This window comes from Carassius gibelio, chromosome A16, assembly GCF_023724105.1.
Source record: "Carassius gibelio isolate Cgi1373 ecotype wild population from Czech Republic chromosome A16, carGib1.2-hapl.c, whole genome shotgun sequence".
NCBI classification, from domain to species: Eukaryota; Metazoa; Chordata; class Actinopteri; order Cypriniformes; family Cyprinidae; genus Carassius; species Carassius gibelio.
In genome coordinates, this window is record NC_068386.1 from 4,634,576 (window position 1) to 4,658,350 (window position 23,775).

The 23,775-nt window shown below is 35.1% G+C and overlaps 1 protein-coding gene across 6 annotated transcripts in view; it reads left to right on the forward strand.

The window, feature by feature from the left end:
• The window catches only part of LOC128030384 (rho GTPase-activating protein 33), a 46,672-nt gene that overhangs the window by 6,557 nt on the left and 16,340 nt on the right, over positions 1-23,775 (forward strand). For 2 of the 6 annotated variants that reach the window (XM_052617947.1, XM_052617949.1), the window contains exons 2-12: positions 7,732-7,800; positions 13,006-13,040; positions 14,760-14,851; positions 16,062-16,146; positions 18,513-18,599; positions 18,832-18,969; positions 19,767-19,859; positions 20,282-20,404; positions 21,777-21,854; positions 21,943-22,024; positions 22,236-22,301. In XM_052617947.1, the coding sequence (XP_052473907.1) occupies positions 7,732-7,800; positions 13,006-13,040; positions 14,760-14,851; positions 16,062-16,146; positions 18,513-18,599; positions 18,832-18,969; positions 19,767-19,859; positions 20,282-20,404; positions 21,777-21,854; positions 21,943-22,024; positions 22,236-22,301 (948 nt within the window). The remainder of the gene's footprint in view (positions 1-7,731; positions 7,801-13,005; positions 13,041-14,759; positions 14,852-16,061; positions 16,147-18,512; positions 18,600-18,831; positions 18,970-19,766; positions 19,860-20,281; positions 20,405-21,776; positions 21,855-21,942; positions 22,025-22,235; positions 22,302-23,775) is intronic. The other 4 variants (XM_052617950.1, XM_052617951.1, XM_052617952.1 and 1 more) reach the window with 2 other exon arrangements.

Here is a 23,775-nt window from a genome sequence, read left to right on the forward strand (position 1 = left end):
AAAATAAAAAGTGCAAAAAAAAGTGCATTTTCTCATTGTCTTGCTAACAATAAAGTGTCAATTAAGTAGTATTTTAAGGCTCTTGTTGGCAGGTTCAGTTTCAATTAAAGTCTATGCTTCATTATTAATTTTCACAGATAATATCAGCAATAATTATAAGAACTATCAAGATGAAATCTCTTTTGCTGTTTGTCATTAGCAAATAGTACAGTACTGGTTTTCAAACATAGATTGTTGGTCAAAGATCTTTTAGCTGGGTTTGCGGTATTACATATTTCATGGCCTGATCCTGAGCAGGCGCAGCTGTGGCAGTGACCTCTTTCCCAGGCTTCGATATGAGCTCTGATGGCCCTTGGTACTGATGCCCCAGGACAGACGACTCAGAGTTAACCACTAGAGTCATTCTGCCCTGTCAGATCACATTTCTCAAAGACTGTTTGCTCTCATTCTTGCAACTCTTTCGATTATCTCACTGAATCTCACAGATTATTTTTAGGGATAAGACATCATTCACACTGTTATATTCTAGTCTTTAAGAAGGAAGTTGTGTGAGAGAATTTTGTAGCTGGTGGTTATCAGACCAGTGCTGCATTGTTACTACCTAAGATTGTGCTCGAAAGATAGGGATCCATTGTTTATTTAATGTATTTACTTTCACTTTTGATCAATTTAATGCATCCGTGAAATAAATTAAATCATGTTTTTTCATTAATCATGTTAATTAATTTGTAGCTGTTGTTGCAGACTACTAGTCCAAAGTAGAAAACTAATTATTTTTTTAGTTGTTTTGGTCAAGAAAACAATTTTTAAATGTTGGCAGGGCTATTACAGATCTGAACTACTGTTCTGAAACTGGTCCAGCAAAGAAAATCCTTATTGTTTAGCCCGTATGTGGAAGTTTCTTCTCTTTCTCGGCTCATGTGAAGTCTGTTCTCTTTGGTGGCATGTTGCATTTCCTTCGGTGAGTCTATGGTGTGGCTCAGCCTTTCATCACACTGCTCAGCGCTGAACTGTATGTCCTTGAGGTCTCTGTTTAATGTACCAAGGAAATGGTGAGTTTTCTTTTTTTAATCTTTTCTGACTATGGCCTATAGTCTTTTTTAACTTAATCTTAAGTTTCAGCCTTCAAGTTTCCCATCACGTCATAGCTGCGGTTTCGCATTCCTCGCTTCACTTCATTTATCTGTGTTTTATTCTGAATGAATGAAGTAAAAGCTCTAAAGCAGTCACAGATCCTGTAAAAGCAGCTGCTTTGAACCCGTGCCCAGAGGAATTTTGTGCCAACACAAATGGCCTTTACCCAGCCCCACCGCTACATACATGGCATACGTCAGTATGTAGCTCTCTGTGAATGCTAACGTGCTAATTTGTGAGTTTAATGATGTTTAACATCCTTACATTCATTTTACAGAGTTAATAGTTCACCAAAAAATTTAAATTAAATATCACAGTAATCAGATCACCAACTATTTTTTGTTATGAAGAATATTTAATTATAATCATCATTATGAAGAATGATTAAAATATTCTTCATAACAAATTTTTATTATAAAGTTAAAAGTTAAGATTTTTTTTTTATTAGTCTGTAGTCTATAGATAGGCCTATTGTAGGGCCTTATGAAATCAGTTTATTTTTTTTCCCAAATTCCGTTTTTTCTGTTTACATTTTTCTGGATTAAATTTTTTTCAGTTTCAATTTTTCTCTACTCCTTTTTCATGGTTTAATTAAGTTGTTTTAATCAAAAAGCATGTCTAATTAATTAAAATAATAAAACTTATACATTTTTACACCAATTCTTTCACATCAGTTTTATTTTTTATTCACCATATGTTGTTATTGTTACCTTATTCTATGTTTTAGCATGTATAATTATTTAAATGCATAAAACCAACTTAATTTATTAAATGTCTCTTTATTAAATAGCCTTATGAAATGTTTCTCCCTCTGGAAATTCTGTTGTGTATTTGCATTTTTCTTGTTATCAAATGAAGTTAAAAACATTCATTTAATTTATCTTTTAATTATTGAAAATTAAGCAAACTTTATTTTTTGGTAAACAAAGGGGATTTACTATTAAAATATAACTGGGGGGAAAAAATGTTGTGTGATTAAACCTTATCATTATATTAATTTTTTTTTTTTTTTAGTAGTAGGCTATGTACATTCTGCTGAACATTTCTGGCAAACACTTGTCTTTAAATTAAACCGGACTTTTATTTCGATGGGTTTATGTACCTTTACAGTTCTGTGTATGTGATATGACACTAGCCGGGCATACACTGTGCGATTTTCATCCGCTTTTGAGCAGAATTCTGACTCGTGCAACTCTTTTTCGGGTGGGTCCGATTTTCAACATTGTCGTGTGTCGTTTGTTGTGCAGTGTTCGCGGAAATCATAGGGCCCTACTGTAGCCTATAGTATAGTAATGTGTGTGTGTGTGTGTATATATATAGTATAGTATGAAGTAATAGTCATGAAACTTTTTTTCATGTAAATTTTAGTAAGTCATGTAACTAGCCTCTTGTTTTTCAGTAAATGATGTAGAAAGACCTTCATAATGCTTAATTTATTTATAATAATTCATAATAAATTATTATAATAATATTTTTTTCTTGTTTAAAATTAATTACTCATTCAAATTATAATTAATTTATTATTATTATTATTCTTTAATAATAATAAAATTACAATACTTTTTCAAAGTTAACGAAATCTAAATTTTAAAGAAAAGTTTTCCCCTTTCCGATTATAGTTTTCAGTTTTAAATATTTGAGGTAAAGTTGAGGAAACTCAAACTTTAAAGCGTGTGACTTAATTGCAAGTACTTTCTAATCTGTTGAAGTACTTTCATGCTGTTACGAGTTTCAGACAGTTTACTTCAATCAACACAACTTATTCACTAAAAAATACTCTCATGCAAACAGACAAACACTTTGTCTAACTGCAGAGACTTCATACCCAGGCTTTATCTATCATTTCCTCATTTTTTGTCGTCTTTTCTTCCTCTGACTCTCACGTGGCCCCAGCTGGGATGCAGAGAGAGTGTTTAGTATGCCGGCAGTGCTTCTGAGTCTTCCTGATTCTCCATAGAGAGCAGGACAGAACGTGAGAAGGGGACTGTGGGAGCAGAGTTTCTAAGATCCACTCCAGGAATATCCATGATTCATTGACCTTGGTTTTACCCAATCCCCAGTTGTCCCTTGTCATCCCAGACACAGGTTCTGCCCCATGCTAGAATCTCAGGGGAATGTAGACGGGGGTTTAGGAGCAGTTGCTTCCCCGAGTGAGCGTTCAGCACTTGCGGGGACACAAGTGGATAGTGGTAGATCTATGAATGAGGTCCTTTAGAGGGCTGGGGGTTGGGTGAGATCTTTAGGAAGGGGACGAGGAAGGAGCAGGGGGGTCCAGGGGCCCTTAGAAGCCATTGGTGAATGGGAAGGCCAAGGCTGCTTTATTCTGATGTCGAAGGGCCGTGGGGGAGAGTCGAACACAACAGAAATTTACAGGAGGTGAGAGATGGAGAGGAAGTTCCTTATAGCATGGCAAAAATAAAAAGCAAGAACTGAACCTTATGAAGCCATTTTCAACTGTTGGGTCATGACCCATCTTCGCTGTTATCTTCAATTTGGAAATTGACTGCAAAGGCGAGTGAGATGTTCACAACACTAGATTTGTCACAATCGTTATAACCTGAAAATGATAAACGGTAGTGTTTAACCAAAAAATGTGTTGAAGGTCAACTTTCAACTTCAAAAATGCAATGCTAAATGCTTTGCAGGGAGTCTGATTTGTGCATCCATTTCCAAATCCACCTTTCACACTTTTCCACAAAAAAAAAAAAAGTACAGTAGTGTTACTGTTGTTTGAAGTTCCATGCAAATGTTATTAAACATAAAAATGATGACCTTTCAGAATCATGCCATCTGATACCATCACTTTACTATAGTAGCACCACAGTACTTCTTTGTGTTCCCTTTAGACATGACAATATGGTCTCGCTTGGGCTTTTTCTAAAATGCCATCCACAAACTGCACATATAATCGGCTTTTTAACGGTCTTGGGAAAAAGCTGCTTAGTCTTGGAGGTTTGGAGGTGGCGACTCTCCAAGACAATTGACAATAGTCTGTGTAGCCTCTTCTGCTTGAGTGACCTGATGGCTACTGTCCTATTGTATTGTTTTGAGGTCAGATCCAGGACACCTGCTGAGAGCAACAGAAACTGAAAAACAATGATCGTAATAGCCAGTTCCAGTTTGATGACATCCGAGGGTCATGTTTTCAAGTCATTAGTTCTGTTTGCACTGTCAACTTCTCCAAACTCATGTTGTTTACCTGCATCATGTCTTTAATCAGAGCGTGTGAAATGGATCGCAGGTAGAGGTTTAAAAATGCAGCAACCTTACAATGATCTGATGAAAATGGAATGCATTTTTAGAATTTACGATCAGATAATTTTCAAATATTTGATTTGAATTTAAGAATTCTCATGTTTTTTTACTTTTAGACAATATTATTTTCCCAGCATCTTAACCAAACTGCTATTATAACAAAATAGATTTAAAATGTGAAGGGAAATACAGTAAAAACCTTGGCATTTTTTCGCATTTCATTAAATTAACAAGAAATAATATCATTTCAATTTATATGCATTAATACACATTATAGAACTATGTACAATACATAGCTGTATGTATCTACATATAGTTTTACTAAAATATTTTAATATTAAAAAAAATGCCAGACAGTGACATTTTTGAATAGATTAATTTTAAAGGATTCTTGGCAATCCATCAAACCTCTTTCGGAAACATAATAGCGAAAAAAAAAGGGTATTAAAATAACTAATTATCTACCTCTCAGAAGGTTGGTAAAAATGTTTTTATGTTTTTGAAGAAAGTCTCACGCTCATTGAGGCTGCGTTTATTTGATCAAAAATATTACAAACAAACAGTAATATTGTTAAATATTATTGCAATAATAATAAAAAAAATACTATCTATTTTGATTAATTAAATGTATCCTTGTTAAATAAAAGGATTAATTTCTTTTAAAAAAAACTTATGGACCTCAGTCTTTTGAATGGTAATGTATATCTAAAAAATGTTTGATATTATCAACATAGCCCTAATCATGAATAAGACAAAAATAACTGAATTAAATGAAACTTTAAAATGCCTGAATTGAATCATTGAGATCGTTGAATTGAATCATTATTAGAGCAAATATTTACACCCCTGGTCACAAGGTCAAATGGCACAGTAGTGTTTTGTGTACGTGTGTGTGTCTGTTTGTACAGCAGAACTATGATCTGACAGCACAGAGAGACAGCGGGAGGAAGTGACATCAAAAGTGTGTGTGTGTGTGTGTGACCCATTTTATACAGCTCACCTACAGGCAGGCTTCACAGCGTGTGCTTCGCTGGATAGAGCTAGAGCTGTGCATTTCTAGTGTGGTTATTACCAGGACACCTCAAACACTACATGACACTTACACAAACATAGACCACTGTTCGTTTGAATTCTTTCTCTCTAAATCTATCCTGGTTTCTTTATTTAACAGCCATGTGGTTTCACCCTTCACATACACACACACACACACACGCCGTTACTATAGAGACGCTGCCCACATGATGGTACAGACTTTGACAGCACCACTTTGCAATAATAAGCCTCTCTTGCTCTTGTCCATATCAGCACAATACAATTCGACCATCCCCTTAGTGTAAAAGTACTGGTACTATATACTCGGACTGGTAATACATTTGTATTTGAATAGCATGAGCTAATGCCTATTTTTAGATGATTAAATACTTTACAAATAAAGGGTTGCTAATTTAGTTTCTCTTACATTTTGTTACTTTTTTTTTTTTTTTATAAGAATGTTGTAAGTAGGGGATAATGTACTTCCAGCTTGTTGGACACCGATGCGACATGACTACTTGCCAAATAAGTAAATAATGAGATGCGAAATATTGATTTGAGTTGAAATATTTGAACGCAAAGCTTCCGTGAAGACAGCAGTTGCGAGCAAGCGGCAAATTCAAACTACATTTAAGGGAAACGGTGCAGACAAACTACTTATTACACAACATTTCACCACAAAAATAATTAAGGCAATAAAAGAATTAAGAAATTTTTTTTTTTTAAACCATACCATTTTGTTAGCTCTCTCCTGTGTTCTAAGCTTTTATTGGAATGTCGCGGCCTAATGGTTAGAGAGTCGGATTCCCAATTGAAAGGTTGTTAGTTCGAGTCTCGGGCCGGCAGGAATTGTGGGTGGGGGGAGTGCATGTACAGTTCTCTCTCCACTTTCAATACCACGACTTAGGTGCCCTTGAGCAAGGCATCGAACCCCCAACTGCTCTGTATGTGTGCACTTCGGATGGGTTAAATGCAGAGCATGAAATTCAGAGTATGGGTCACTATACTTGGCTGAATGTCACTTTATTTATTTTTTAATTTTATGTTTGGGTGTTTTTTTTTTTTTTTTTATTGATATTATCAGCCAAGCCAAACAATACATTGATTTATTTTTTTGTCAATTTTTAATATTGACAGAGGCTAATAACCATTTTTGCTTTGTTTATAACTGGATATTGGTTTCCAGTACAAAACTTTAAAATCATATTTCAGGAGTCTAGATGTAAAGAGCATGGCTTCTCTTTATTTGTTTAGTTTTTTAAATTTAATTAAGTAATACATAATATAAGTGCCTATTTATGTAGCTAGATTCTGATGATTTTTTTCTTTATTTTTGGCCGTTTTGGGGGTAAGACCTGAATGTGCTCGAATGACTACATAAACACACATGTAACGGTGCATGTTGCATTATCAGCGTTACTCAAAGAAGTGCTGTGGCACAAGTTAGGATAAACAGATGCCTTCTGTGGTTAGTTTTCTCTTTCAGGAGAACTGATGTCATGGCGGAGTACGCATTTGTAGATCTTCTTGCTAATCAAGTTAAACTGATATACTGAGGTTTGTTGCTACCAGAGTAACTCAATAACACATTTATTATGTACAGCGGACCATCATGCTTGCAGTGCCTTGGCTAAGCATGTTTGTGTTCATAAGTATGCTTCTGGCCTTAAAGTCTTTGTTAACTGGCTGAACTTGGCACAACTCTCACAAGGGCTGAAAAATGTTTCCTACAAAAACACAGTTCATTCCTACATCACTCGTTGCCATGGTTGCAGAATACTCCCCATACCAGAGAATTCCTGCCTGGAGGTCTCATGGATTCTTTGCATTTGTTTACTGCAGTCTGCATTTCAGCTCTGCAAGACCTTGTAAAGCACACAGCCTTTCACATCATTACTGGAGTTTATTGAAATTCATTTACATGCTAATTGAAAACATACTCTTAAAATCCTTTGTGCACCACTTTAGTTTCTATTGCTGGCCAGACAATATAAATGTCAGGATAGTTAAATTATCATTGTACTAAAATCCAGTTTTAATTAGCAAAAGGTAAAACCTTGGCTTGAGGTAAATAAAACTAAATATGAATAAAACATGTGTCCACTAGTTGCACATTTGCTAATTCCATCTGATGTAATGTCTTTCTCTCATATAAGGCATCCTTACTGTTTTGCTGTTATCATGCTGGCTCATTCATGTATTTCCATAATCCTCAGTTTTTGGGTTATTGCAGCTCCATGAGTGTATAAGATTATAGTGCAGACTCATGGCTGACATTAAATGGCCTTTATTCTCCATTTCTGTGTCAAGTGTCAGGACCCCAGTGGGTACGGAAATGCGCCATGTTTGTGAGAGCGATGAGCCTGGCAGACATGTCCGGTAAGTGCCACTCCGCTCCGCTAACGCACTTCATGCACAGGATGGGATCAACTCTGACTCCATTTATACAGTTATGAACTGAGTGAGAGGAACAGTAAAGTGATAAAACACTGCATTAAGATGATTCAGATGCATTTGACGAAACAGTGTTTGAACCCATCCTCTTAACTTTGCATGTCGCTTTCGCCTTATTGGGTCTCATTCACTCACAATTGTGATGTTTTTTTCTTTTCTACCCTCATTCGACTGTTGAGAAATCCAGGTTATTCTAAGTAATTAGCATGTCCATGTAAGGGCTTTCGGACACCCTCTCCTGTACTAACCATTTGTCAGTCTCTTCAAATGCTTCAAATGCTTTTTTTTTAATGTATCCAAATAAAAAATGAGCTAAAATGCAAAAAAAAAGTTTGATTTTAGACTTTAGACACTATAGTAAGTCATATTTAATTCTGTAGCATGTTATATTGTTATGTTAATTTTATTAATGTTGTTCTGTTAATTGTGAATTTCAAATAATTTTAAATACATTTAAGTGATGAAATGAACTTGTATATCTACTTCCGGGTGAAAATGGTTAAAACGCAGGTTGTACACAGAAATACATGCATATGCATGGTTAGTGAATGAGACTCATTATATCTCTTGCTTGTGTGTGCATGTTTTGTGATCTGTGTCCCTTTTTTGCCTTTCCTTCTCTATCTTACTTCTGATGTCTGACTGAGTTGGAGCTCTTGTTTGTGAGTTGTCTGTGCGTTTCTTCTGGAAAGCAAGTGTAAAAGACAGATAAACTGTGTACAGCATCAACTGGTCATTGATTATCGGATGATCAGAATAGGTTTGAGAGGTCAGGACTTTGTATTCTGATATGTAAATATCCAGGTTCAGATGGATTTTCAGAAGTTGTGGCCTCTAGAAATACAAAGCACAAGGATATAGTGATCGCAATTCACCATGAAATCAAAACTCAACCAATTTACCTTCTTAAGGCATATTGCGTCTTATGTTTTTGCATTTTTGGCGAATGTCATCCTTTTTTATTTTATAACTCCTCTTCTGTAACCTTTTGGCCTAATTTAGATATGTAGCATCCATTTTTATCCTGTTTCACTGAGAAAAATATGACAGATTGAGAAGCACAAACAGAGGCCTGCTAGATCAATGCTGAGGATGTTTTCATCTCAAGTCATTCAATCAATAGTTGAAATGAAGGCTGCACAATTTGAGAAGGAAATTTATTTTTCTGATTACAATTACCATTTAAAATGCAGTTTAAAAAATGAAAGTGGATTTCAATATGTCTATAAAACAACAGCAATAATGATGATTGTTAGTATTATTACTATTATTATTAAAACTAAATAATTGGAATAGTTATATATATACTCTTTAAAAAAAAAAAGTAATTAAGATTAGGGTTGCAAGGGGGACATTTTTCCAATAAATTTCGGAAACTTTCCAGGATTTTCTTGGGAGTCTTCCAGGTATTTTTGGAAAGTTTCTGGAAATTATGGGAATTTTCCACCCATTTGCAACCCTAATTAAGAAGAAACATAATATAGCAGTTGTATTTTACATTACAAATGTAAAAGTACAATACTAATATTTATGGCTTTCTTAATATCTTAATTTTTGAATGTTGAACTTTTATTTTGAATCACAGCCTTATTGATGAGCACACCAAGCCACTCAGGCATGTTGCAATCTTGTTTATATTTTGATTAATCGAGCAGCCCTAGTTTAAACTGGGACATATTTATGTTTCTTTACTGAACTGTTAGGACACAGCTAAATAAGACTGGCTGAACGTCCCTAACATGTCCAAAAACGAGTGGAGAGAACGGCACAAATGCTCTGTCATCCGAGCAGCCCTTCTCTTCCTGCGAACAGCTGAGGAGTTACAGAGGCCTGGCGTTAACCCAGCGTTCAGATCGCCACATCAAATATTCAACAGGTGTCTCTGAACGTGAGCTTTTTGTGTGTCTGAGATGGTAAGAAAGGCGAGATAGATGAATATGTGAAGAGAGAGTTTATGCTTATGGGAATCTCCAAGGAAAGCCCACCCATCCATACGTATCTGTGGAGGTTCCCACCGCAGGAGAATGAACTCGGATGTATATGAATCAGTGAAGTGATGACGTAGGGAGGTGATGGCTAGTACTCGACCTTGTTGACCTCCATAGTTCTTCCTCAGAGTATCACAACAGGAGAAATGTTCAAGAGGAAGAGAATGCTCAAGGTATGAAGCAAAAACGATTCAGAATTTGAATGTTGGCTCAGGGTTTAATTGGTTTGTTGGATAATGAATTATTGGAAATTTCGAGTGCTTTTATGTTTTTAACACATAAGATTTGAATCAGCTGGCAAGAGCAGCTTACTGTATGTTGTATTCAACAGCATCTGTCAGAGAAACACAAACCACATACTGTATGAGGTTACCACTAGAGAAACGGCATGGATCGGCAGTTCTCCAGGATTTACTGACTAGTTAAGAAGGTTTGATGGAGAAGAAGACTAGTGCAAGTTTTATCGTTCACCAAAGAAGAGGTGCACTACGTAGACGTGGTTGATTAGCAAGTTTCCATCTCAGGTTTATCTCAGGTGAACCCTTATGCCAGGTGTGTCGTTTGCTGTAAATCAAAAACCAGCTACTTTTACCATTGCTACATGCAGTAATACCCACAGCATTATATGTGGAACACTTGAAGGTTGTAATGTAGTCTTTATTGTGGGTTGAATAAAAGTTTGCTGCCTCTTTGGAAATCCAGTTTAGATTTTGTTTTAGGGAAGGGAATACTTAGGCAAGTGTGACTGTTACTGTTGCTTATCCTTATGGTTAGGGATTTGACAAACACTGAGCCATTTCTAGAGACCAAAATATCTTAGTCTTGGGCTGAAAAGCAACCATTCAGAACACCAAAAGCATAGCAACTTTTTTATAACTATTTTCCTTCTGTATACTGTAAATGTTCTAAATTGCGTTGGCTATTATCATATTTCCCCATCCTTGATGCCAGCAGAAAGAAATTTCAGTTGGAGAAATGCATTTATGTTTTGATGAGAGTTTGATGAATCATACATGTATTAAGAATAAAAATGGGGACTGTTTTTATTTATAATATTAAGGCAATGGAACAAAAATAGTTTTGAATGTTGTCAGTTATTAAATAAGATAAACATGCTGATTTTGCTGCAGGAATGGTTGACTACCTCAGTAACCCTTGTGTCAGTCAGGGACAGAGAAGGAACACACACAATCAGTGTGACTCCAGTTGATATCTTCAGACAGGGCTATGCACGGCGGTGTAAGTGTGCAATACAGTTCCACTGATTTATAGGCGAGACATTGGCAGGCAGCTCTTCTCACTGACACTGATTTGGCCGACATCTCTCCTCTGAGATCTCAGCTGATCCTCAAGCCGTGTGCTGGGAAGGCCGAGATACCAACAGATTGAGCAATGTGTGCTCAATCCAAAACTGAATGGAGAGGTGGGGTTCTGAGAGCAGGGTGAGTCGGAAACAAACATTTTATTTTTAAATGTACCAGAAGCAGGGCTATTATATTTTTGAAAATGTTTTCTTTTTAAATTACTTTCGATTTCTCATTTAGCTTAAATTCTTCCTAAATACTTTTTGTTGGTGTCAATTAAATTTTTAAGTCACTTTTTTTGTATTGTTTTCAAGTGCTAATATTTTAATTTATTTCTTATGTATAGTTACTCTAATTTATATGTATATATAAAAAGTCACTTTTACGGACTTTTAAATTAAATGTTCCCTCCTCGTGGAATGACCTCCCCAACTCAATCCGAGCAGCTGAGTCCTTAGCCATCTTCAAGAATTGGCATAAAACACATCTCTTCCATCTTTATTTGACTTTCTAACTTTAACACTGACTATTCTAATTCTATTCTTTAAAAAATCTAACTACCTTTCTAATCTTTTTGTATTCAATCTTCTTTTCATTTATTATGCAATTGTATATGTATGTGTGTGTGTATGTGTAAAGACCTCTAACTAGCTTGCTCTTTTCTTTTCTGTTTTTATTCTATCTGTTTTCTTTTTATTTATTATATTAGTTAAAATCCCATGCTATGTGTACTATGTTAACCTAACTGAGACTTGTTATAGCACTTATATATCATTGCTCTTTTTGTTGTTTTCGATTGCTTCCACTGTCTTCATCTGTAAGTCGATTTGGATAAAATTGTCTGCTAAATGAATAAATGTAAATATATATATATATATATATATATATATATATATATATATATATATATATATATATATATATATATATATATATATATAGCTTTAATTATTTGTTTTAATTATACTTACTTTTTCTCTTGTTATTTGCATAATTGGGAAAAAGCTCATTTTAGTTTTTATAATTTTTTTCTTAGTTTATTTATTTATTTGTTTAATAATTTTGTATTGTTTTCAATTACTAGAAATAGTTTTAGTTTCACTCTTAATTTCACGAGGTTTTTTTTTGGATTGTATTTTTTTATTTTCAGTTTCAGTTTAGATTTTGTTTTATTTATTCATAGATAGTTATTTTCTTCATGTTTATTTTATTTTTATTTTGGATAGTATTTTAAAGTTTTAGTTTCAGTTGGTTTTTCCTGTTCATTAATAGTTTTTATTTAGTTTGTATTTTTGGAAAACGACTAGTTTCGGCTTGGTTTTTATTGCACTTCAGTATTAAAAATAAAATAATATAATACTTTGCACATTTTAGTATACAAGATCATTTTCTCTGTAGATTCTCTGAATATTTGTTCCTGTTTTAGTGCATGTTTATAGCTTCAGATTACTACATCTTTACTTATTCTTTACAGTGCTAGTTTTCTTCTTTCTAGTTTTTGTAATAGTTTTGATTATCAGTAATAACTGTGATCAGGAGCTGGTCAGGTAGAGGTTGACAGAAGTGATTGTATCTTTTGAGGTCGGTGTGTCGGTGCTTTCAGCTTTGCTTCCTTGTCTCCTCTAAGAGTTGCAGCATGCAAATCAAACAATATTTGTTTACACGGCACCTGTGTTTGTGTTTTGCAGTCTGCTTGGTTCTAGAATTAAACACACATACTGAGGGGTTTATTGTTTTCATTGAGATTATGTTGGATTACACACATCTGCTTTCTTAACAGTACAGTATAGGTTTGATACTTGTTAAATATGCTTATGCACTACTGACCATTTCTAAAGGTTTCTTGCCCAGGGGAGAGCAGCTAGCAATAAAGGTAAGTAAGACAGAACTGTCCGACACCTCCTTTCTCATGTACTGCCACATTCACAGTGCTTAAATCAATCTGATCATCACCTCTAAAATGATTGGCTTATCAGTATACGCTGGCCTTTCCTAATTTGCCATCCCTTTGGGGAAGAAAACAAGGATTGCATTGCGTAAAGCAGCAGGCAGATCCACTCTTGTCATCCCTCATTCCAGTGTGTAAACTCATCATGACTGTTTGATATTGTGCAAACCTAAAAGAGGACTGCAGAGATCTGTGCTTCCCCCGGAGGGGTGGGGAGATGTGCTGTCTCACAACCAAATGCTCCCGTGGTGGTGTTTCCATCGAAAGGTGGATGAAACTCAAACAGTCATCATGACAGGTCCGCTGTTATCAGAACTAATCTGCATGACTGAGCCATAATTCACTGGGGCTTTTATTCATCAAGGACAAGCATAAAAAGATGTAATAAAGGAGGAAATATCCAGTGTGTGTACGCAGTGTACCCTAAGGCCCAGAGTTTCACTGTTTTGTAATGCTGGAGCTCTTAACGCTGAGTGTCTGCACTGAACGTCACATCATGTTTACTACGAACAACATCAGCTGTGAGCTTGAGGCAAAAAAACGTAAAATCAGTGCAGTTTTCAACAGACTTTTTGCTGTTCGAAAGAAAATCAATTGGCATTATATTTGATTTAGCATATTTAATAATAGTGAAATCATTCTTGATAAAATGGTTATTGCAATTTTATTTTTAAATTTTTACCTTTTTATAATATAAATACATTTGTTTGTGTGATGCCTGTATCTTATTATTCGTTTGTATGATATCAAATTTAATAAAAAATATTTTTTTAGTTTCTGTAGGTAAAATAATACTGCTAATAATATAAATATAAAAATAAATGAATTATTCTCTCTATTTTATACATATATCTGAATAAATAAATTATTATTATTATTATTTTTTTATTAGACATTTCTTAATATAAAAATGCAATTTATCAAAAGGCCTATATATACAGTACAGTATATATACAGCATTATTTACTGAGGATATATATATATATATATATATATATATATATATATATATATGAAAAACTGAATCTTCTAAAAACTCCAGCACTTTAACACCCATGTGTCACAGTGATTGGCCTCTCTCTCTCTCTTTTTTCTTTTTGCCTTTTATCTACACAATTTAAGATATTCTCTTCTATGTTGATGCTCTTATCACTTGCAGTGCACCGCCATCTATCACAAATCTCAAATCGTATTCTCATTTCCCATAGAAGTTTGAAAATGGCCACTTAGATCACACACCAATGGACAAAGTGTGAAGTTGAACCCATGCTGCTCTACACTGATCACTGATCATTTTGAAAAAATAGTTTGATGTTAATGCTTGGCTTTTATTCTAAGTGAGACCAGAGGTCATCGGATGACAGTCCTAGTCTCTTCATACGCTTCTTGCTGCTCCCTTAGTGCTTTTCTTATTGTGATTTGAGCATTAAAATCAACATGAGTCTTTGAATCTTCAGAGAATCTTTTCTGTAAAATCACTGCTGATTTAGGATTTATAATCTATTTTCTCCCAAGTATGTTGAGTATCATTCAGATGATGCATACTTTGGCTGTCGAAACATGGATGACTTTGATCTTTGTGATGTTGCGTGGACCATCTCAGCATAAAAACAGTTTCTTCTACTCTCCTTCCTCATTATACAGGCTCAAAGCACTGATAATCTGGAAAGTTCTGGGGAGCCTGGGACCCGATCGGTGGGAACCTCAGCCAACTTGAAGGGGAAGATGAGCAAAAGGTGAGAAAGTAAATGTCTGTACATCAGTCGTTTTTAAGCTAGAGCTTTTGGTGCAGACATACATTCCTTTGACGTCAGAATATTAAATATGATCCTTTTTATTTTTACCTAATTCCGTTTTCCATTAACATTTTTGGGATTCTGTCTGAATGATTTAATAAAATTTGAATAATAACAATTAATAACAAAGTCGTTTTTTTCTGCATTCTGTATGATTCTATGCAAATGTATTATCAAAAAGGTGGTAGTCAGATTAATTCATAAAACTTTAACTATTTAATTCATCTTCAGAATTTATCAAGCAAAGTGATGCACAGATGCTTACTATGAAAAATGGAAATTGTGTAATATTCCTTTAATGAATGAGCTAAAGCATCTCTGGAGATGAAGTCCACGTGTTCATTTCCTCATATATGAGATGGCAGACACTGAAAATACCATGAGCATTTTGCAGTTTTTTATTAAGTGTATAGCCTTTTGATTTATTGGGCGAAATTTTGTTAAATGCCACATTGTACAGTAATTTCCATTTTTATGACTAAATTTTCCAGTAATTTTCCATTTTATTTTCCACATCATAGAAATTCTAGGGTTCTATTTTAAAGCAGCTTTCTTAACAAAGGTTCCCACCTTGCAACCACACCGTTGAATTGTAACCCTCAAACTCAGGGAAAGAGCAAGCAATTTAAAAATAAAAAAAAAGAGTAAAATAGCCTTAGAGGTTTTGGACCCAAAAGAGATCGACTTTATTTTGGTTTAATAGTTAATGAAGTGAAGGGCCACTTCAGGTTTATCGAGCTCTGAACACACTGTAAAACAGGAAGAACTGAGTTTCACTTCCCTCTGAAATAACTGATAATGGGATGCAAAGTTTCCCTGTGGTGTCCATGAGTAGCTTACCGAAAGCTGCGAGTAAGCTACTCATACTGAAAGCTTCTACATTCTGTAGAACTTGAAAATACAAACTAGCGCTGAAGAAAATGTTTGCCAGAGCACTGAGAAGGCTGTAGGAGTTTTCTGCGTGATTTGTTGTTTTTCCAGGTGACAGTCCTAAAGCTGAGCAATAGTGCCTCTTGTCATTATGACTCATTTGATTAAACCGATAAATCAAACCTGGTTTTAAAGTTTTCTCTACATGTAACTTATAACACATAGCTCTCTGTGATGAAAGTGTATGGTGTGTTAACTCGTTTGGTTCTTGTGGTTCCAGGCTTTCTGTTGTGAAAGGTCACTTCCCCAAGCTTGTTGACTGCGCTCACTTTCACTATGAAAATGTGGACTTCGGTTCTCTCGAGGTAAGATCTTGTTAGACAGAAGTTTCTTGGCTTTCCAATAAAATGTCAGTTGCAACATCATACTGAAGGTCACATTTTGTAATTCGCTGCTGTTATGCTCTGTTCATAATAAATCGATATAAAATAATTATTATGAATAATAAAATTGTTATATATTACATTTATTTAGTAAGAAAGAAGCATCTGCTTCTTATTATTTTGCCCAAAATAAGGTAATTATATCGGAAGCACAATTATGATACCTTAAAATGCTGCTTATTCAATATATCCATAATTTGCCATATGTAGGATTGAAAACGATCATTAATCAGGAATGATATAAATCGTGATTTGAAGATTTGGTATTATTTATTCATTTTATTTTGCCCTGCACAAATGACTTTAAGAAATGTGGTTTCATCTTCTACATTTTGATGAAATATAACATGCAGTGATGAATTCTGCATGATAAAAGACCAAGAACATCTGTTGCATAAAATGTCTTTTTGTGTGTTTTTTAGTAATATACATGTTCAGATATCAAGATGCATCACATTTAGAGTCTGGGTGATATCAAAATGCATTCGGATCATCTTCAGGGCTGATACAGACCCTTGCTTTGTGACCTTCAATAACACACACACACACACAGATTCTGTGTTTGTGTGCCCTGATAGGGAAGAGGAAACATTTACTTTATTCAAAGATACACAGCAATATGTCAGAGCTCTACTCATATAAACCGCCAGTCACAAATGTGCTTTATGTTTAAAGTCTGTAATCTAAGGTTTACAGACATAATATTTTTCTATTCATTTTCAAAATGTAATTCACTGTCCCTATGGCATTGTTTTGTGTGTTTGTGATGCATTTTGTATTTATAATGACAGAGTGCCATATACACACACACTCTAAACCCCCGAAGACAAAAATAAAAGACCTTTACGTGTTGTTTTTTTTTGGTCTGATACCATGAAGCAGAAAGGGCCTATGAAGTTCTTTTTTTCTGTTTTGTAATATTGCTTTTGCTAATGAAATACAATACATTTGGCCATGCACCATACCATGGTGGTTCTTGTAATATATATACATACACTATATACTAAAATGTCTCTTATGGTCTCCAGGGCTACATTTGTTTGATTTAAAATACATTAAAAACAATAATATTGTATAATATTATTAAAATTTAAGGTTTTCTATTTAAATACATACAAACAGTTGTACTGCTTTATATTTAATGTATTTTTGCTGAATAAAGGCATTAATATTTACACACACACTATATATATATATATATATATATATATATATATATATATATATATATATATATATATATATATATATATATATATATATATATATATATACACAGTAAGTAGCTTTGAATAAAAGTAAGTGACTACTTGCATTTCACTGATTACAGTCATTGTCAAAGCAATGAGGAAGTTTGCATGATACATGGATATGAAACAGCCATTTTTGTGACTGAATTATTGTGAAGGGATGTTCCCAGCTTCTCTTAAACAGTCATGTGTTTGAGAGTTGCTGCATCTCATCAAATATGAGTAACAGGCAATTTTCTAGTAATTCATATGTCCTGACTGAAAGCGATGTTACAGTCGTGTAATTCGGAACATGTTTTGGTGTTTAAGTTGTTGCTTTCAACTAATTTCAAAATGTCAGAAACATGAAACATGGAAAGTACAACTGAATGCTTCCACCCTGTAAGCTCATACATAAATGCACATTTATGATGGGATGCAGGTGCATGATAAAAGTAACACCCAGTGAGATGTACATATCTAATGATAAACTTGACCTAAGAAACATATCAGATCAGGATCAGTGAACACAAAACTAGTCTAATTTATATAAGGCTAATCAACTAGTTGCTCTTATAACGTAATAAGAGGTTATAGTGAAAACATGTGACGAGGGACCACAAAACCAGTCTTAAGTCACTGGGGTATATTTGTAGCATAAGCCAAAATTATAGATTTGTCTTTTTTTATTTCAAAAATCATTAGGATATTAAGTAAAGATCATGTTCAATGAATATATTTTGTAAATTTCCTTCCATAAATATATTAAAACTACATTTTTGCATTGCTAAGAAATTCATTTGAACAACTTAAAAGTGAATTTCTCAATATTTAGATTGCTTTGCTCCCTCAGATTCCAGATTTTTAAATAGTTGTATCTCAAGCAAATAGAAAAAATGACTCTTATGATAATGACACTTACCAGTTTTGTGTTCCAGGTCTCACATTCAGTCTTAAATGATGATGCAAGACCGTGAACGTTCCCTTTAAACATTTGTTTATGTGTACTTGAACTTCTTCGCACCTTTATGAATTAATGTCTGCACTTTACACCTTCAGCTTCGGTTTGCCAATGAGCAGAGCGATGCCAGCTGGACCTCAGGCAGTGCCAAAGATCTGGTTTTCCTTGTGCAGGTGTCCTGCCAGGTGAGTGGGCACACATGCCCCAGTCAGTGCTAATAATAAACACCCCCTCCTGCCTCAAAAAAAACACGTCTGACCGTATCAAATGTGAAATAATTCTGTACCCTACACATAGTTTTGCATCTTGCATCTTCCTCTCTTCTGTAGGCATTTAATTTTTGACCCCCCCCCCCCCCCTCTCTCTCTGCCCCTCTTTCCCCTACTCTCTCTCTCTCTCTCTCTCGCTGAAATCTAGGGTAAGACGTGGATGGTACGGCGTTCGTATGAAGAGTTCCGGACGCTGGACGCCCACCTGCATCAGTGTATTTATGACCGCCGTTACTCACAGCTCTTGCCCCTTCCTGCCCTGTGTGAGATCGGAGAACGGGTGGAGGTGAGCACAACTAGGCTGGCTACTAATGCAAACATATTTAGCTTCAACGTAGCTCATGTTGTACCACTAACAGAGTTAGCTGCTCTGTATTGAGGTTGTCGGCCAGTTATGTAGGTTGGTGACCGGACCCTTAGGGAGTGTGCTGGGAAGGAAACCGCTTAATCTTTCACATGTCACTTTTATCATTAGATTATTTTAAATCTGGTGGTTTGATTAGATGCAAAAGTGTGGGCTCAATAAGATTTTTATAATGTTTTTAAAAGAAGTTTCTTATGTGTACCAAGACTGTGTTTATTTACAGTAATGCAAAATATAGTAAAATATAGGATTGTAAATTAATATTACAATTTAAAATAACTGTTTTGTCGTTGAATATATGTTAAAAAGTTTTTTATTCCTGTGATGGAAAGCTGAATCTTCATCATCTTCAGTGTCCCACGATCCTTCAGAAATCATTCTAATATGCTGATTTGCTGCTGAAACTGGATTTTTTTATTTTTCTTTGATAAATACAAAGTTCAAAAGAACAGCATTTGCAAATATAAATCTCTTGAAACATAAATGTCTTTAATAATAACTGTAATAGATTTATTGGATTATTGCGGAATAAACATATTAATTTCTTTAATTAAAAAATATAAACAGACCTGAATCTAAATCTTACACAAAATATTTTTATATGAAAAATAAGACTGTCAGTCGAGCTTAACTAATATTGACCCTAAAACATTGCTCTTTAGTGACACCTTTGACTGCTCAATGAATTTGCCGTTTGAACATGAATGTTGTTCATGCAGATCTTCACGCCACTGTTGTCAGAGTATCTGAACCGTCTCTCCATGATCGTGGACAATAAGATGAACTGTGGACCGGTTCTCTCCTGGATGGAGGTGAGAGACAAGCAAAGGAAAGAGGAATGCAATAATGCAAAAATGCACTAAAATAGATAATTTGTTTAAAGGGATAGTTCACCATCATGACTTTCCAAACCCGTATGCCTTTCTTTCTGCTGTGAAATACAAAAGATGTTTTGAAGAGTGATTGAAACTAAACAACATTGGAGCCCATTGGACTTCCATTGCATGGGCTAAACAAGTCATTTCTCAAAATATCTTCTTTTTGGAAAGACTTGGGCATCAAATTCACATTCATCACAGGAGATTTTGTCATTTTGCCCAACATTTCATACTTCTTGGTAATAAAATGACAGAATCTGTTTGCCCAAGACATGTTTCAATGAATCTTGCTCTGAGATTTTGGCCACCTGAAGTCATGCAATAATACAATAAATGGATTTTCATACTCTCCACAGATTGACAACCATGGCAACAGGTTCCTGCTAAAAGAGGAAGCATCTTTAAACGTCCCTGCCATCGCTGCTGCTCACGTCATCAAGCGCTACACTGCTCAGGCTAGCGATGAGATCTCCATTGAGGTACTCAGACCACTTACTTTTTTCCCCGTGTTTGATATATTTCCTTTCAAAACAGGGCTTTGAGAGGGGACATATGAAAGCTTTTAGCTTTTCAAAGCCGAAGCCAACTTGCTCCTGCTTGCTCCATTCAGCATAAACTCCAAACTCTTCCAAAAGACCTTGTACCCAGTTTGAGTTCTCTCTTTCTCTTGTCCTGTCCTTATTCTGCACGTGCATGCACAGCCTGCCTGTTTCGTTTTCTCTGCTCTTCCTCCGTCATGTCTATTCCTGTCACCCCTCCCTATATGCTACTCCATATACAGCATCTCTTTCTGGGCCAGAGAATGGGGTGACCCAAACTTAGAACACATTGAGGCCTCTTTTCTCTCTCTGTTTCTCTTTGTCTGTCACAATTAAATTATTTTGCACGTCTAAGACATTATTTTTGAACAGATCTATATAACTAGCTGTTACCACATAGCAAGACTATAAAAACCTCTCAGGAACCCTTTGTAACCACCTAGAAATGCTTTATGACTTTGCCTAGTGTAACGGACGTGACCTTGTTACACTAGCACCTTTGTAACCACTTATTTTATCTGTCTGTTGAATCATCAAGTTCACGTTCTAGCAACCCTTTGAAACAACCTAGTAAAGCCTGAGCAACCCCCCTGAGCAACCCCCCAGAACAACCTAGCAGCAACCAAGAAACCTATCTAGCTGTAACCATGAAACAATGCCATAAAACCCTCTCCGAAACCCTGCGCATCCATCTAGAAAAGCCTTAGAAACCAATTAGAAAAACCTAGCAGCTACCTAGCAAAGACTTAGCAAACACCTAGAAACACTCTAGCAACCAATCCAAGCACCCTAGCACCAATTTAGCAATTCTGTATTAATCTATCTGTCTGTCTGTTGAATTTGTAACATTTAGGAAAGGATTTCTCAAACCAAAATCAGCATTTATCGCAAAACTTTTTTAGTTTCTCTCTTGTTGTTTTTCTCTTTTCTCTCATCTCAGGCGTGATTCTTGTTCTGCTCTCCACTTAGAGATAGGAACTGATATTTTTTTTATTTCCCTTCCTCTTTTTATAAAATTTGTGTCAGAGTGTATATCGGCATGCAACAGTGCTTTTTAATAAAGACGTTAATCTGATTGGGACTGGATGATGTCGAGAATATATGAAGTGTTTTGTCTGCAGTGCACATGATTGCAGATGTTGATGTGCTTGTGGCTGAAAAATATTAACTCAAGTCTTCATCTTTTTCTGTGCTAATATATTTTTTGATGGTTTCAATGCACAATTAATTTGCATGTGTATCTTACTAGATGTGCGTGTGTGTCTGTTTGCGAGCTAATTGCTTCTATGTGTCTTTGTTCCTCTTTCTAAAGGTTGGTGATATTTTGTCAGTCATTGACATGCCACCCAAAGAGGACACCACGTGGTGGAGAGGAAAGCATGGATTCCAGGTACCAATCTAAACCCAAGGACCCGATTTGGGCCATCTTCATTAAAACTGTAATCTTTGAGCCCAGCTTTCCCCTCTCTTTTCTTTAGGTTGGCTTCTTTCCCAGTGAATGTGTTGAATTAATCAAAGAGAGGTTGCCACAGTCGGTCAGCGCTCCTGTCAGTAAGCAAGGTATCATGCATGTCTTGATCTGTATCAAGAGTTTAGGAGGGTTCTGAAAGTAAAAATGCCAATTTTAAAATCTTGTTGCAAAATTGATGGAGAAATGTACTTCCAGAATCAATATTGCTGAGAAAGTGTTGTCATTTGTGAACTCTTCTTGCTGGTTTATAAATGCTTCAGCAGACATAATTTTGTTGTTCATCTTTATTGGCTTTTTCAGAAGTGGATGCGCCGGGCTCCAAACCTGGTGTTACCAACACGACTGGGCCTTCCTCTCCAACATCATGTATGATTAATTATTTATTATTATTATTTTCAATTTCAGTAGTTACAATTAGGGCTGGGTGTATTATTAAAGTCACGATGAAACCACTGTTGCAGCAGATCTTTTCTTTTGTATTTGTATTGTGACATACTTTACAGCAAACTACTGTATGCAAACTTTTTTTAGGAGCAGGTTTAACTGATTAGAGAAGTCTAGCATACATCATGGCATTTTAATTAAACATTACAATTTCAAAACATTTTCAAAAAACTATTATTCACTAAAAAAATGCATTTAGGAAATATATTTTCATGTCATGCTGTCTTTAAATGGCAATATATACTACATTGTAACTGCATTACCTCCTTGAATGTGCAATATATTTCTGAAATTTACAGTCTGGAGTCAGTTATTCCACCTATATACCATAGTTAACACAACAAGGGACATTTGTTTTATTTCGAGACATTTTTAAATGTCTGTGACTGTCAGCTGTATTCGACAGTATCGTCTCTACTAATAGCAAAGTTGCAAGTTTATCTGCTTCAAAAATAATGACGCTACCATTGCTACTGAGAAATGTCACTCCTGTTAAATAACAAAACGTTTTTAATAAGTCACACGTTTTGTATCAAGTGAGAGTCTGTAGGTGTGTGTATAAAAGAGAGAGAGAGAGGCAGAGATAGATAATAAAGGAAATGGTTTGTCATAGTTATTTCAACCCCTATGTGGTTTTGTTTCTTTGACTATAGTAAGCTGCAAGTGGCTTTGACATAACTAAAATAATTTGGCAGTGAACATTGGGTCCAAATTGTTCTGCGGTTACTGATAAATATTGTCAACCAGTCAGAATCAAGCATGGTTAAAATAGTGATATTGTGAAATATTACCATTTATGAATAACATATATATATTTTTCTAATTATTAGTTAGTAGTTAGTTTTAAAATGTAATATATCCACCATTACTCCAGTCTTAAGCATCACATGATCCTTCAGAAATCATTCTGATATGCTGATTTGCTAATAAAGAAACATTTCTTAAAAATGATAAATGACCCCAAACTGTTTGCACCAACCTTTGAAAATCCTACATCGGTCAGCCACTAATAATTTGAATAGATAATATATCGCCCAGCCGTAGTTGTTGTTTTTTTTCTCAGGAATGCATGCTTTGGTTACTTGATGTTCTAGTGCAGATGATATTGGCATGACTGCTGTTTTCAAGGTTATTTTAATGGCTTTGAAAGGCACTGCAGTCAAAACAAATTTGTATTTAAGATTCTAGGTTGTTGTTTAGTCTGCTACATAACAGCAGCATCTCCTAATGAAATTATTTAATGATAAATTAATTAAATGCTTTTGATGTTTCTGTCGATTGTGTTCCTTTCTTTTTCTCTCAGTTCTTCATCCTTGGTTCCTAAGCCTGGCTGGTAACAACTTCAGTGGATTTACCTAAACTAATATTTCTGTATCCGCCTTTTTCTAACGCCTCC